Source organism: Melitaea cinxia, chromosome 4, assembly GCF_905220565.1.
Source record: "Melitaea cinxia chromosome 4, ilMelCinx1.1, whole genome shotgun sequence".
In the NCBI taxonomy this organism is placed as follows: domain Eukaryota; kingdom Metazoa; phylum Arthropoda; class Insecta; order Lepidoptera; family Nymphalidae; genus Melitaea; species Melitaea cinxia.
Genome location: NC_059397.1, coordinates 4,723,230 through 4,738,220, shown reverse-complemented (window position 1 = coordinate 4,738,220; position 14,991 = coordinate 4,723,230). Strand labels below are relative to the sequence as shown.

The 14,991-nt window shown below is 31.7% G+C and overlaps 2 protein-coding genes across 2 annotated transcripts; one reads left to right on the top strand and one right to left on the bottom strand.

Moving 5' to 3' along the window:
* Positions 1-934: 934 nt before the first annotated feature.
* On the top strand, positions 935-3,374 carry LOC123670506 (60S ribosomal protein L27a). Its single transcript, XM_045603999.1, has 5 exons — positions 935-1,025; positions 1,205-1,268; positions 1,588-1,685; positions 1,916-2,068; positions 3,216-3,374. Exons 1-5 carry the CDS (start codon positions 1,023-1,025, stop codon positions 3,342-3,344), a joined length of 447 nt encoding a protein of 148 aa, XP_045459955.1. The 5' UTR covers positions 935-1,022; the 3' UTR covers positions 3,345-3,374.
* A 5,212-nt stretch (positions 3,375-8,586) lies between these two features.
* LOC123670505 lies at positions 8,587-10,437 on the bottom strand. Its single transcript, XM_045603998.1, has 2 exons — positions 10,330-10,437; positions 8,587-9,945 (listed from the first exon to the last, which is right to left on the bottom strand). Exons 1-2 carry the CDS (start codon positions 10,412-10,414, stop codon positions 8,648-8,650), a joined length of 1,383 nt encoding a protein of 460 aa, XP_045459954.1. The 5' UTR covers positions 10,415-10,437; the 3' UTR covers positions 8,587-8,647.
* Positions 10,438-14,991: the final 4,554 nt, after the last annotated feature.

The following is a 14,991-nucleotide window of genomic DNA, read 5'->3' as shown; positions in this document are numbered from 1 at the left end:
CTTTAAGTCATGTCGCTCCATTAAAATAGTCTTTTTTGATTGGAACTTCACGAATTCGAATCCAATGTCTTTCAAAATAAGTCTGAAGACAAAATAAAATTGTTTTTTTAGATTACTATGTTTTTAGATTGTATTCAAACTCAGAGAAAATGAAATTCATTTTTGTTACCTTAATGATTCTCTTCCTCCATTGAAATTGATTTCCTCCCGAAGAATTTGTAGCAATTTCATGACAGTGGGTATTTCTTTTCGTACAGTGTAAAACTCATTTATCTTGTTTCTAATCAATTCTAAATCAAAACTATCCAAGTTTATTTTTTTTTTGCCACCTTTCCTCTTTTTACCGGGCGTACTAAATACGCCTTTGTTAGATCTGCCTTCAGCAACAATTCGTCTTATGGTAGTATTAGAAACCCCTGAAATAAACCAACGTTTAGTATACATAATATAATACACACGAAAAATGCAATAAACCAAAGTATCAAGACGTGTCATTCCTACTAACCAGTCATGAGTCAACGCTTGCACACGACTCAATATCGATGATTATGTTTGTTCTGCACCTTGTTCATCAAGTATTCTTTGATAAACATTGAAAACAATAATTCTTGCTTGCGATCGAAGAGGTTTCTTCGACATTTTCACCACTTTTTAAAGGAAATTTGAAGCCAAACGAAAAATAATTCCTCGAAATTTCAGTTGACAGATGACATTTTGTTTGTTGCCATATGAAAATCGCAATTTTTAAAAAAAAAATTTGCCATCAGATCCTGGTAGACCTATAATAATTTTAATAAGTAAATATATTTTATTAAATACATTTCATGAAGCTGTTTTAATATTTAAACATAAAAAGAATATTTTGACAAAATCATATCATATATAACATATTATATTATTATCTATAACAAAAATAAATATACTTAATATAGTTAAAAATACGGCAACACTTATAGTTCTGACGTTGACGTACCGCTTATTACCATCCTTCTTTTTCAAAGTACTCCTTGAAGAGTGGAAATATGGTTCGTGTTTATTTTGTGTTATTTATCTACTATTTTCTCAGTAATCTTTGTAATAATGCTAAAATATAGCATATTTTTGTGTTTTAGTGTATAATTATGTGAAGCCGAAAGTAATATTTTTGGTTTAAGTTGTTTTCGAAGCAGTAAAATGTTATGTTAACCTTTTTAATGTTCTGCAGGCAACCTCTAAGAAGAAGACCAGGAAGCTCCGAGGACATGTGAGCCACGGTCATGGACGTATCGGTAATTTGAGTTTTTCAGCTGTTCCTTTTAATTTATTAAACCTGTTTTTTTTAAGTATTATTCGTGTGATTTTTCATGTGTCCAGTGTTAATGGTCTGCGACTAGCATTGTTATTTCCATATTTATTTAATCTTTTGTTAAGCTTAAAGTTTACATAAGTAAAGTGTTTCTTAAACTTCATTTTTTATTTATTCCTAATACGACAATTGTTAGAACTCGATTGTTTAAAAATAACCGTTTCAAGTGATAGGTTTTTCAGCAAACCGTATTGTAATTTATTATTATATTGTGAAATGTAATTAACTTGATATTATTTCAGGTAAACACCGTAAACACCCTGGAGGTCGCGGTAACGCTGGTGGTGAGCACCACCACAGAATTAACATGGATAAATACCACCCAGGTTACTTTGGCAAGGTAAAGACATTATTCAATTTATATATTTTTATTTTTGCCTACTAAATCGGACAATTATGAGATATAATCCTAGCCTAAAGACCCAATGAAAATGCTATCAAAGAATTCCTTAAGTACTAAAATTGATTTGTCTTTTCATTTCAGATATTTATTAAATTAAATGTTAGGTTGATACCACCTTTATATTTTCTTGACATAACCTTATATTCGTTTCTTTTATTTTATTTTAGCTGGGTATGAGGAATTTCCATTTAAGAAGGAACAAGGACTTCTGTCCTGTGTTGAACCTTGACAAGCTTTGGACCTTGGTCTCCGAGCAATCTAGGCTTAAGTACGCTAACGCCACAGATGGGAAAGTGCCTGTCATCAACATTGTTAAGGCTGTAAGTGGTTTTTTTTTTTTTAAATAAACTGCATTTTTTACTTTGATTGGAAACTAAACTTCTACTATTTTGTCCAATATTTGAAAGTAAACTTGTTTCTAAATTCTAATAATCTTATAAAGTATTTTTTCAGTAGATATAAACTTAGTTTTCTTTTAGGAGATCTTAGGAGATTCATATTATGTTACACTAAGTTTGAAAGAAATTAAAATAGTTTTATTTCTCAGTTGTAATTATAAAAATTCAGATAGTTTGGAGATGAACATTTTTGAAAATGACTTCATTACTTACTGCTGTCTCTATTCTATTATAAATAAGAATTCCACATTGTTATTGATTAAAAATTGTTAATATGTTAATTGCTATTTTAGTTCTAAATTATCTTTAGTAATGGTATGTTAATCTTGATACAGATCATGTTCATTATTATATATACAAATCATGTTCATTATTATATCTGTTGCTATTTCCTTATTTGAATTACTTTCTTATCATATAAACATGACTATGTTTAAGCATATGTGATGGCTCATACAAATTAACTAAGGCATTCATTCAAGAATAAAAGGTTTTTTTTGTTTATTTGGGAAATACAATAAAAACTAGTTATCCATAAACATTATTAGGATACAATTTTATTGTAGAAATAAATTTAAAGAATTTTCATGATAATTCATTGTTCCCAAAAACAAGCTTTTATTTAAAAAATTAAATAAAATCTCATCTTGTTATTTATATGTACAGATATCCATAATTAATATTATAAATGTGAATGTAAGTTTGTTATGCTTTCATGCGAAAACTACTTAACCGATCATCAGGTAATAAAAGTAACATAGGATACTTTTTATTTAAAAAAAATCAATACAAGCAAAGCCGCGGGTAAAAGTTAGTATTTAATAAATTAAATTGACACAAACAGGCTAACAGTATGTAGCTTCAATTATAATTTTATATACATTGTATTTGAGTAAATAGTTGTTCATTATATTTGTAAGCAATTCTGAGCTTTATAATATATAATAATAAAATTTCTTGTAATAATTTATGAGACAATAATAATGACATAAATAATATATATAGTAATAATCTATTAAAGTCTTCATGTAATAAGGGCTTAAAATGATTTCAAATATTTTGTTTCCAGGGTTACTACAAACTGCTCGGAAAAGGAAAGCTGCCCAAGCAGCCCGTTATTGTAAAGGCCAAATTCTTTTCCAAGACAGCTGAAAAGAAAATCAAGGATGTTGGTGGAGTTTGTGTGTTGTCTGCGTAATTTAAGTTTAATAAAATCTTGTAAACATTATTTGTATTGTGTTTTTTTAACTTCATAATTGTGCTTGCATGTCATTGTTGTTTTTATATATCAATAGATTTCATAATGGATATGAAAATATTTGAAATATTATTGTGATTAACATTAGGCATTTTGTAAAAGAGTTAAGAGCCATTTCACAATTTTTCGCTCTGCAAGTTTAGATAAATTTGATCGCATCGCGCGAGTCGTACGAGCCGCGCGATCTTTGTGCTAGTTAGTATAGTGTGACAATCAAAAGACCATCTTGATCATTTTCTAATGTATAATAAAAATTAATAACTATAGTAGTATAAAATGTTTTTTACATAATTTATTTGTTAAAAATTTCAAGTCTGTTATAATAACAGTCAATAAATTAAAAATAAAAATAAAAAATCAATTTTATGAAACAATTTCTTTTTAAATTGATTTAGTTTTTTGACGTTACGAATGAATCTAATATTGATATGAATAAAATAGCATTTTATTATGCCCGAAGAAAGAAGAAAATCTGTGTGAATATTAGTTGCATAGTTTTGGATGAAAGTAGACCGCTGTAGACCATTAAATTTTGCCGGTTTTAATTTTTTTATAAATTCAACAAATAACAAGACAAACAGATTGAAATGCTTATTTATATTGATAATGTGAGAAAAAAAAATTATACATTTGTTTACAGAAATTATCATTATACTTAGTATTTTACAGTCATTTTCGTAACATGTTTTTATTTTTATGAAAGTATCAAATGCGGTTTATCCACTATAACAACAGGCGCTTGGCGCGTGTGAGCAAAAGAGATGGCTGCGCAGAATTTGGCGTGGAGAGCGCTGGCGCTCTACCTCTCTGTAGAGAGTACTATATTCTTTGCGCTCGACATTTGCTGGTCTTGGTGCGTGGTGATATATACTATCTTTTTATTATTTAATATAAAATGTATTAAAAATGATTACATCTTTTAATTATTACTTTTTTGTACTAATGATCTAAATTTACTTTGATGAAGATAGTTCGTTAAAATTTCTTAGTTTTCAAAGAAAAATATCGCTTTTAAAATTGTACTTAATTGGAAAATAAGTTCAGGGCCGGATCTACCATATGGCTTTATGTGCTTCAGCCCAGGACCCCGTGGATTCAAAGGGGCCCCCAGCTAAGTCAAGTCATAGTCAAAATAGACGATAATGTGAAAGAATCCATAATTTTATTAAATTAAACAGATCGTATGGTTTGCAGCCCTGTGAATCCTGCAATTAATCAAACCCATTCGATTCATTTCATTCAAGTCTACGTTCAGGTCTTGGTTCTTTGAACAAATTAGGTGGGCCCCTAAGTAGTATTAGCCCAGGGCCCCCTAAACTCAGGGTCCGGCCCTGTATATATGTTGCTCCACAATTTCCTCTACCTTCCTGTAAGTCTTATAAAAATCAAAGAGAAATTCAGACAGACAGACAAAAAATTTATCAAATCATTTGTTTGTTTTAGTGTCGAGTAAATAACTAAATGTACTTCATAAAATCGGACAATTTGAAGTCACAGACAAGCACTTAAATTTTTTAATGTATTTAGGAGTTATAGGAAATGCCACACAGTGCACAGTGAACCGCAGATACGAGGGCCCCGGGGGCTCATTTAAAAATAATTGACATTAATTAAATGTAAGTGTATTTGTATATATTTGTTAGGGTGGAATCATTTAACTTAATTTTGAGATTTACCTATGCATATAAACAAGGAAATTAAATAAGTTGATCCGATTGATTTTAATATTTAATTTTTCAAACTAAGTATGAATACCTACTTAAATCCCGCATCAAGTATAGTCTAATGACTTAATATTTTGATAGTAAAAGTTTTTTAATTTTATTAATTTTCATTTATCAAGACATTCACATATAAGATACTATATATAATTTAACGCAAGTTGCTGATAACAGCGGCGTTTATCAACTTTTTCGTATTCGTAATTTATATTATATCTGTGATTGGTTTAAAACCAATTACAATTTATATTTAAATTTGTTTGCTTAGTTACCCTATTGCAGTCCATTGCTAGACCTAGGGCTCCCCAATTTCCTGCCAAAATATCCCGGCTGTCCGCAATCCTTATCCAGCCACAGCGGTCGATCTTAGGCGATAAACTTTATCCACAAGTGGTGATACAGGCTCTAATATTTATTATATGGCCTATTCAATATAACAATTTGTGGGTAACGCTTTTTGACAGAGGACGGTACCCGACTTAAAAGTTTTTGATTCATTAATAATAATAATAATACGCTTTATTGTACACCAAAAACAGAAATGATACATAGCAAAGAAAGAAAAAATATTAACAATATATTCATTAGGTACAAAGGGCGGCCCGACTGCCTACATACATTCATTATTCTTTTTTACCCGACTGCCAAAGAAGGGTTATGTTTTTCGCGCGTATCTTATATGTATGTAATATTCTTTATTACCTCATATCTCCAGAACCGCTGAACGGTTAAATATCAATATAAAATTTCGAAGGACTACCGTATTGATATTTTTAAGACGAAAGGATACCTAAGAGAGTTTTGAAAAATAGGTATTTGAATAAAATTAATGTTTCTGTCTCGTTGTATGCCGCTGCCGCGCCCGCGCCGTCTGCTCTGTTTTATCAATGTGCGACTGTCGTGGTGTTTCTGTGCGTGCGCCAGCTATTGTTGACGATATTTTTAACCGACTTCCAAAAAAGGATTCTCAATTGAACTGTATTTTTTTTTATGTATGTTACTTCAGAACTTTTGACTGGGTGGAGCAATTTCGACAAATTTTCTTTTAATCGAAAGGTGGTGTGTGTCATTTGATCCCATTTAAATTTATATGAGATCTAACAATAACTTTTCGACAACTTCATATCGATTTTACTGTAAGAGTTATCAGCAGCTTTACAAGCATGTAAATTGATTGTAGTTACGAAGACGACCGCTCTGGTGTGATGGTGCGTGTGCCGACGGCACCGAAAAACCGATAGTCACGGGTTCAATTCCCGCTCGGAGTGGATATTTGTTTCTATACAAATATTTATTTCCAGTCTGGTTGTTAGACCTTGTGGGTTTCCCCACCGTGCCTCGGAGAGCACGTTAAGCTGTCGGTCCCGGTTTTTATCATGCACACCTGATAGCGATCGTTACTCATAGTAGGGAATATATCCGCCAACCCGCATTGGAGCAGTGTGGTGGATTAAGCTCTATTCCTGCTACATGGGGAAAGAGGCCTATGTGCAGCAGTGTGACGTTACAGGCTAAAGCTACGAAGAAGATACTTTGATATAGTATATACATATATTATTTATTCTCTTTATCAGTTGACTGTTGTTTTAAAATTTTGTTTCCGATTTCAAAAATTACAGACTTCCATACAAAGGATCCTCATTTCATCCATTTAAGGTTAGAATTTCCCTGAATGCTAAAACACATACATACTAATTTTTAGTCAGTAGTCTAACAGTTGCACGATTCTATTCTATTCGTTCAACCTTTATCACCGCTGTAAAGTGATTATTCTAAAGGTTTATTTATTCCAGTAGCTGTCAGTAGTTCAAAAATAGTTGCAAGTTTCTAATCTTTAAAATGACGAACTTTCCACACAGTTTTAACTCCGATCTCACCCTTTAGACTTAACAAAATCCATCGGTGAAATTAAAATTGGTTAAACCATTTCTAATATTACCGTGCACAAGTACAAAAGTATATATTTTAGATACATATTTGCAAATAGAAATTTGATGATGAAAAAGAATAGTACCTACCTATGTACATAAAAAAACTTTATCCATTGGCTATTGTCATCTGTCAAATAGTGGGTCAACTGGTGATAACGCTATCACCAGTTGTGGCTAACTCGACTATTGGTTAAACTTAATAGTTAAGTTGTTAATACAATGGATGGAAGGGACAAATAAATGTGGTATTGAAATACATGTAGTAAATGTAAAATATTTTTCATTTTTAATAAAAATAACATACATAAAATATAGACTATGATGCAATTATTATAATCTATCAATAATTAATTTCAATAAGAAATTCTTAAAAATAATGACTAAAATTCACAGTTTGTCAATCTTAAATTAGGCAATTTAATTACATAAAAGTCAAATATATATTAATACTAAATAATTATTGCAAATTTGTTGTTTCATATTGAAAGTAAACACTGGTTATCATTTTTTTAAAACTTTCTACTATTTTCATTTTTCATGCATATAAATACAGACCATAAGTAAAATACATATACTTGATCTACTTGATGAGTAACATATACGCTTGGATTGGCAATATTTAACAAGCTGGTGAGACTATGATTCATAGGTAACAAATGATTGCATGTGATTTATATGTGAGCTTGTATGTAATAGTGCTAAAATATTGAAACCTCATAACGAGCCAAAACAATCATGGTATCTTACTTTAGATACAAAACATATTGTTAGCGACCATGAAAATCTAAAAGCTCTACACTTGTAACTACATACAGTTTGTTGATTTAATCAAGATCAAATGTGATTACTGGTTTTTGTTATTACATTTAGGTATCAGTCTAATTATTATAAGTTACAATATATATACAGGATGACAGGTAATAGGTGTAAAAGATCTGGAGGGGCTAAAATATAGGTCATATCCTATTTATCTATGTATGGAACACCTATCCAAAAACAATGGTTCTGGAGTTTTTAATTTTTAAAATGTTTTTAAAAAATTCCCGATTATAGGCCAATATAAGGGCTGGCGCGGCGTCTACTCCTATGAGTCTCTACAGTTTGATATTTCATGGTACTTGGTTTTATTGCAAAGTGTTTTTTTCTAAATTTTAGAAACTTTATGTTCTTTCTTATACCTTGTCAGATAGGTATTGAAATCAGGTACTTATTTATGTGCTTTGTACGTATTTTTTATAAATAATATTTTATTTTGCGAGTAAATAAAAATGAAAGTATGACGCGCTATTTTATACTGTCACGACTTTCAAAGAACCTAATTTAAAAGTTTTAGCCTCAAGTAATGATTATTAATTTAATTTAATAAAAAATGATTAAGCAATAATTATCACATTAAATGTTGTGTAGAAATAAGTAAGAAATAAAATCATCGAATTTTTTCCTAGAAAATTGGGAATTCTTTGAAAAATATTTTAAAAATTGATCAACTCCAGAACCATTGTTTTTGGATGGGGTGTTCCATACATAGATAGATAGGATATGAGCTATACTTTTGCCCCTCCATATATATATATATATATATATATTAATGTTATGTATAAATTGTTACAGTATGTGGTCTAATTGGTTGGTGTGGAGGTCTAATAGAAGCTAGTTCAGTTCTTATTTGTGTTTGTTCATTTGTTGTTTGAGTCTGGATTGCCTCCTGTGGTTGAGGCTGCTTTACCTTTTTCCTGGCAGCATCACTCTCAGCATAATACATACCAAGTCTAGTTTTAATTGCTGCTAAAGCAGCACCATTAATTTCATCATGAAATATGTTTGTGTACCTCCACTGCTTGACTAGAGGTCCCTTCTTTCTTTCTTTTTTTATTTTCTTTCCAGTTTTCTCATTACTATTGTGAATTTCAACTTCTTGATTATAAGGTGCGTTGGAAATAGCTAATGTATTGTCTTGCGGTGGTTCTGGTTTTGTCTGCAATAAGATAAATGCTGTGGGTTGTGTTGCCCTAGTTACAGTAGACTGTACGAGTATTCCCATGCTTTGTGGTCCATTTTGTGTGGGATAAAAATTTGTTGAATTGGTTGTTGTGGCTAAAGCAGTCTGATACTGATTTTCAAAATAATTCTCTGCTATATTGACGAGATGTCCACTTCCTGGATATGCAATATGAGCAAATGAATCCTGTGGTTGTGGATGCTGCGTCTGTTGATTTTGTTCACTCGGTAATTCAAGATCTAAATGCCGCTTAGATTTAGGCATCGTAGCTGATATGTTGTCTGGATCATAAGTCTTTATATAATCTTTCCACATCTTAGATATGTTAATTTCTAATCCGGCAATTTTATCAAGTCTTATAAAATCTTTTAATCTGTGAGTATGAACAATTGAGTAAATATGGTTTTTAATTTGATCTATAACATTTGTTGGAAGACGCACTTCACCAGATCTCCTATGACTATTCTTTCCACGATTGTCACTTGGAAACATCACACCGTCATCCATTTTTTTACACAGTACTCTGACTTTCCTTTCTGTTATGGCATGTATATTTTTAAAAGCTGTCTGGCAAACTTGAGTTTCCATCCCTTTAACTCTTACAAAGTATTCAAATGTGCAAGTGCGTCTACTGCTGGATTTGACTCTTTTTCGTTTGACATCTACCTGTCTCATAAGGCCAAACAGGTAAGCATTTTGTTCATCGTGAGTTTTCATTGAATAAAATCCTTGAAAAGTCTTGAGTCTCACATCTTCAGAAACTCTCTGAAAACATTTACGGCGGCAATTGCAATCGGGGCCGGGTTTCTTGGGCGGGACCACTTTCCCATTTGCGTTTATATATTCCAGTCCAGCTATTCTTAGCCGCTTTTGTTTTTGTTTGTGCCATTCTAGAATATAAAGTTAAAGGATATCATTTAGTTGCGTTATTTAAGCACTATGCTTATAAATATTGGGCTAACATACACAAATTATTTTTTTAAATGTAATAATAGCTTCTAAGGGGCATATTTAGAACTTCAAATTTGTTTTAAACCAATTGAGAATTATTTGAAAATCATAAAAGTACGAAAACGTAATATTATATTCAAAACAACGTACAAAACAGTTTATAATTTAACTTCCAGTTCAAAAAGTAGTAAGAGGCAAATATTTTATACTTTACTAAACGTCAAACAATGAAAATATACTAATTGGAATGGTATATTATGAATTATAGTACGCATAAATTTATCATTTATATATTCATATTAATTAAAAACCTCAAAAATTACCTTCTGGGTTTCGAGTTCGTCTTTTCACAACTTTACCATTTTTAGTTAACTTTACTTTTCGGTCATCGCTTGAGACATCCGCCATTTTAATATCAACCAAGATATCAACTATATAGCTAGCTACATAATATATACTAATCTGTGATATCAACGAAAGTATTGGTTTTTTTCATAGAGCAACACTCCGTGTTGCTCTTTGGATAAAAGTTCATTAATAAACAAAGAGCAACACGGAGGGGAGTAGCCATGTACAGGCATTCCCCTCTGTCAAGGTATAAGGCCAAATGGCCATATGCGTACAATAAAACTAGTTGCAGCCAGTGTTGCCGTTAGCACAATCTACTTTGTGGCTACATCAAAGAAAAAAGTTGCCAGTTTTGTAAATAAATCACTTTCGAAATTCCGCTAGAAGTGGCTAAAGTGTGCGTTTTCCAATTACAGAGCATAATGTGACTCAGTGCTAAATTGTGCTGATGCTTAATTGGAACTTGAATTAGTTTTGAAATACACCTAAAAAAACTACGACGACTTTACTTTACTTTGAATTACTAACTATAATATACTAGCTGTGCCCCGCGGTTTTACACGCTTTAATTTAAAAAAAATGCGTATTGCGTATGCGTAAACATTAACAAATATTGCGCTCCGTTTGACATTTTGACATAAGTAGTATTGACATTATGCAAAACAAACTAAGCACTACAACGATATCAATACGGTCTATTTTCATTCGATCGAACCTAAATTACGTTATAGATAAACATTCATTTGGGAATCTTCCTGCCACACAGTGGGCTGAAATTCACGTTTCATAGACATTCAAATTTATTTTTACAAGTGACGCTTTTTTTGCTTGAATGCGATTGAGAATAACTGCTATATGCCTTATATAATGAACTTTCAGGTTTATAATCGTAAACAGCGCAATTAGAATTTAAAAAAAAAAAATTTGTATGGAGTCGACATAATAAATGATGATATCTCCATAATCGCACAATTGCGCCTAATATCCTCTTAGATTATTAAAATATAAATTATTTTTGATTTTTTGACATACTTCATGCTCAGGTCAAACTTGCGTTTTTTTTTTTAAAAAATCTTTAAAAAATTTACCAATTTTGTTTTCTTTATTTTTTAGTTATTAACTAATATCAAGATTTACATGGGTGTATATATACTTTCCACTTACTCAAATTAATTGTGTGCTATATTAGAAAGTGAAACTCATTAAAAAACCATAAAAAGGTTTAGTTATTACAATAAAAATATAATATAATATGATAAAATTAAATAAGGCTATGAATATATTATTTTTATTATTGCCTTTTCCGTATCACTATCTTCAGAGCCGAACGCAAAGGCAGAGTTTTTTTTTGCAGTATCCCTAAACTCGAATTCTGGTGTTTGAATATTCATCAGAACCAATGTTTCAGGAAACACATTTTTCTTTTTCTTTGCATTCATTCGTTGGGCCTTATTGCTGAAATAAGTAGATCGGACGAAAGAAGAAGGCAATTAAAAATATCTTCATTGAAACTTATTCTGCTCTTCTTACGTGAGTGAAGTTCTCTGAATCTTCTGAAATCTGTGTTTCTCGCTTCTGAAGCCTCTTCACATAAACTCCCAAACGGTACTTTTGCGTTACTAGCGATAATTTCGGCTCCATGAAGCAGTTTCGTGTGCACTGTTGATAGCATGTAGTACCAGTTGTATAATTCTATATACTTTTCAGCAGTTATGTACGCATATTCTCTAAATTTCGAAACATTGATAACAGACAGACCTGGACGCCCACAAAAAATAGTGTAATTTGTTCAGATCATATCAATACCACTAACTTTCAAGTGTTGGCGAACAATAGAAGGATTAGTCGAGGGCACCAAACCAACACTAACGCCACACTGTTTTTGTCTCGTAAGTTTTTTTTTTTTGTCTCATGTACAAGGTAATCAAGATATGGTTCACCTTAGTCATAGTGGTGAAACGAAACTTAGATTTGTCAACTTTGAAAATTAACAATGTTAAATCCACCCTTTCAGAGTCATCAACAAATCATTTAATCTAGCAGATGACAGGCTATTATCTTATGATGCCATTAGTGCTACGCTCCCTATTCCTGATTTATTGACATCACAGTGTACATCATCAACTCCTCAAAATGTGGGTTAATTTTAAATCGTTTATTGTAGACTGGCATTGTTAGGCATAACAACGTTGCACCAAACGTATTGTGACATAATTATAATAGTTAGACATATGCTGTCGCGACACTTTTTAACCGACTTCCAAAAAGGGAGGAGGGTCTCAATTCGAGTGTATTTTTTATGTATGTTACTTCAGAACTTTTGACTGGGTGGACCAATTTTGATAATTTTTAATTTAATAGAAAGCTGATGTTTGTCATGTGGTTGCGCTTAAATTTCATCGAGATCTGATAACATCTTTTTGAGTAACCTTTGATAACGCGTGTATATTACATATATTGTATTACTTGTCGATGTAATTGAAGTCAGTTTTTTTTTTTTCGTTTGCGAGCAAATACAATTATAGTAGATAATGATGTATTCTACAAAGTCTTACTACATTTTGTATTTCTATTATCATTAGATTTTGCAGCGCACGTAATGTAAGGAATTTTTTAGGATATTTTTTTATCCCTTGGGTTACATTATTGGAGTTTTAGTAAAGATCCCTAATATTTTTAAAAATATAGTATAACCTATGTCGCTCAAGGATAGTGTAGCTTCTCAACGATGAAATAATTTTTAACAAACAAACAATCTATAATAAACAAACAATTTATAATAATATCTTACCTTTGTATCACTTTAAAAACATTATTTCCCTAACCGAGTAGTTGAATTTATCGATAATGCATATCGACAGTTGTTACAACCACGGCTGTTAGCAACTTTTCAGTGTAGTTGCGGCGTGTCATTATACTGTAATGACACAGAATGTATCTATGTGTGTGTGAAAAATGTAAGTGTGATTTTAATTTAGTATGAGTGAGTTTCGTAGTGACAGACGATTATTTTTGTGTGGGAATTAGATAAAGTGTGCATGTGTGTAATTTCCCCCCGCAAAAAATGACAGAAAGTTTTGTATCGGTAACAAACGCAATGGCCACTCCCCTCCGTGTTGCTCTATGTTAATAAATCCTTCTTTACCATAATCCGGTGGTCTATAGACTGTACAGACTCCTAATATATAACTAAAGTCTAGAATTAACTCCCCGGTAATACATTCGAAGTATTTACGTGAATCACTGTCTTATGACGGATAATGAATATGAACATAAAGTAATAAACCTCCACCTTTCCTGTATTGCCTAAGTTTGTAGTACATTGAGAAGTCTGGGAGCTAGTACATATTAACACAGTCTTCTTTTATGTTAGCTTCAGTTAATATCAACAAATGAATGGTTTTATCGGAATTAAATAATATGTATTCGATTTCAGCAAAGTTTTTAAGAGTAGATCTTATGTTTACATGAAATAACTATAGCGGTTTGCCGTAATTCGGTGATTGATTTGTAAAATCGTTAAAGTTAATACAAGTTAATTCTTTCCAGTCACAATTTGTCATCCATTTTTTTAAACAAAAGGACGGTATACGCTTCAGCCTGTAATATTCCACTGCTGGACATAGGCCTCTTTCCCCATGTAGGAGAAGGATCAGAGCTTAATCCACCACGCTGCTCCAATGCGGGTTGGCGGATATATTCCCTACTATGAGTAACGATCACTATCAGGTGTATATGATAACAACCGGGACCGACGGCTTAACGTGCTCTCTGAAGCGCAGTGGACCCACAAGAACTGCACAAACACGCATACCACGCAAATATCTGTATGAACAATACAAATGTTTGTCATGTGCGGGGATCGAACCCGCAACCGCTAGCGCAACAGGTACAATCCATGGCTGTGACCGTTGCGCCAACGCAGCGTCAAACAAAAGGAAATACATATTAATAGTACAAATAATTTAACTGTTCTAGTCTACGAGTAAGCACGTCCAGCTGTTGTAAAGAGTGAAAAGAAATGATTTTCTCATTTTCGGATTTCCTCGTATAGTATATATATAGTTTTAACATTTTGTATTTTACGAAAACAATCTATACAAATAAATAAAATTGGAGTGTCTGTTCGTTATATTAAAATAACTGCTTTTTACTAAATGCATACGGATGTATACACGGTCCATATAACAAAATAACATTTTCTCCAATTTATGTCTGTCTGTCTGTTTCGGCTAATCTCTGAAACGGGTGGACCGTTTTTCACGCTATTTTAACTGGCAGATAGCTGATACAATAAGGAGTAACTTAGGCTACTTATATTTTAGAAATTTATTATTTTATAACTCAGCAAACGGAACAATAACTTTTTGTTAAATTTCACGCGGGCGAAGTTGCGGTCACAGCTAGTATAAAATAAACTAGCTGACCTTACAGACGTTGTTGAGTCTTAAATATGAATATTTGAATTCGAATTGGTATAAAAAATATTTCAAAAAAAGTGTTATAACCAATATTTTGTCAATACTATATCAAACGTCATAAGGCTACATCAAAAACGTTTATATTCTCCAAAAAGCTAAGGTTATTAATTGACTTCAAAAAAGAAGGAAGTTGATCAATTATATATATATACGGCA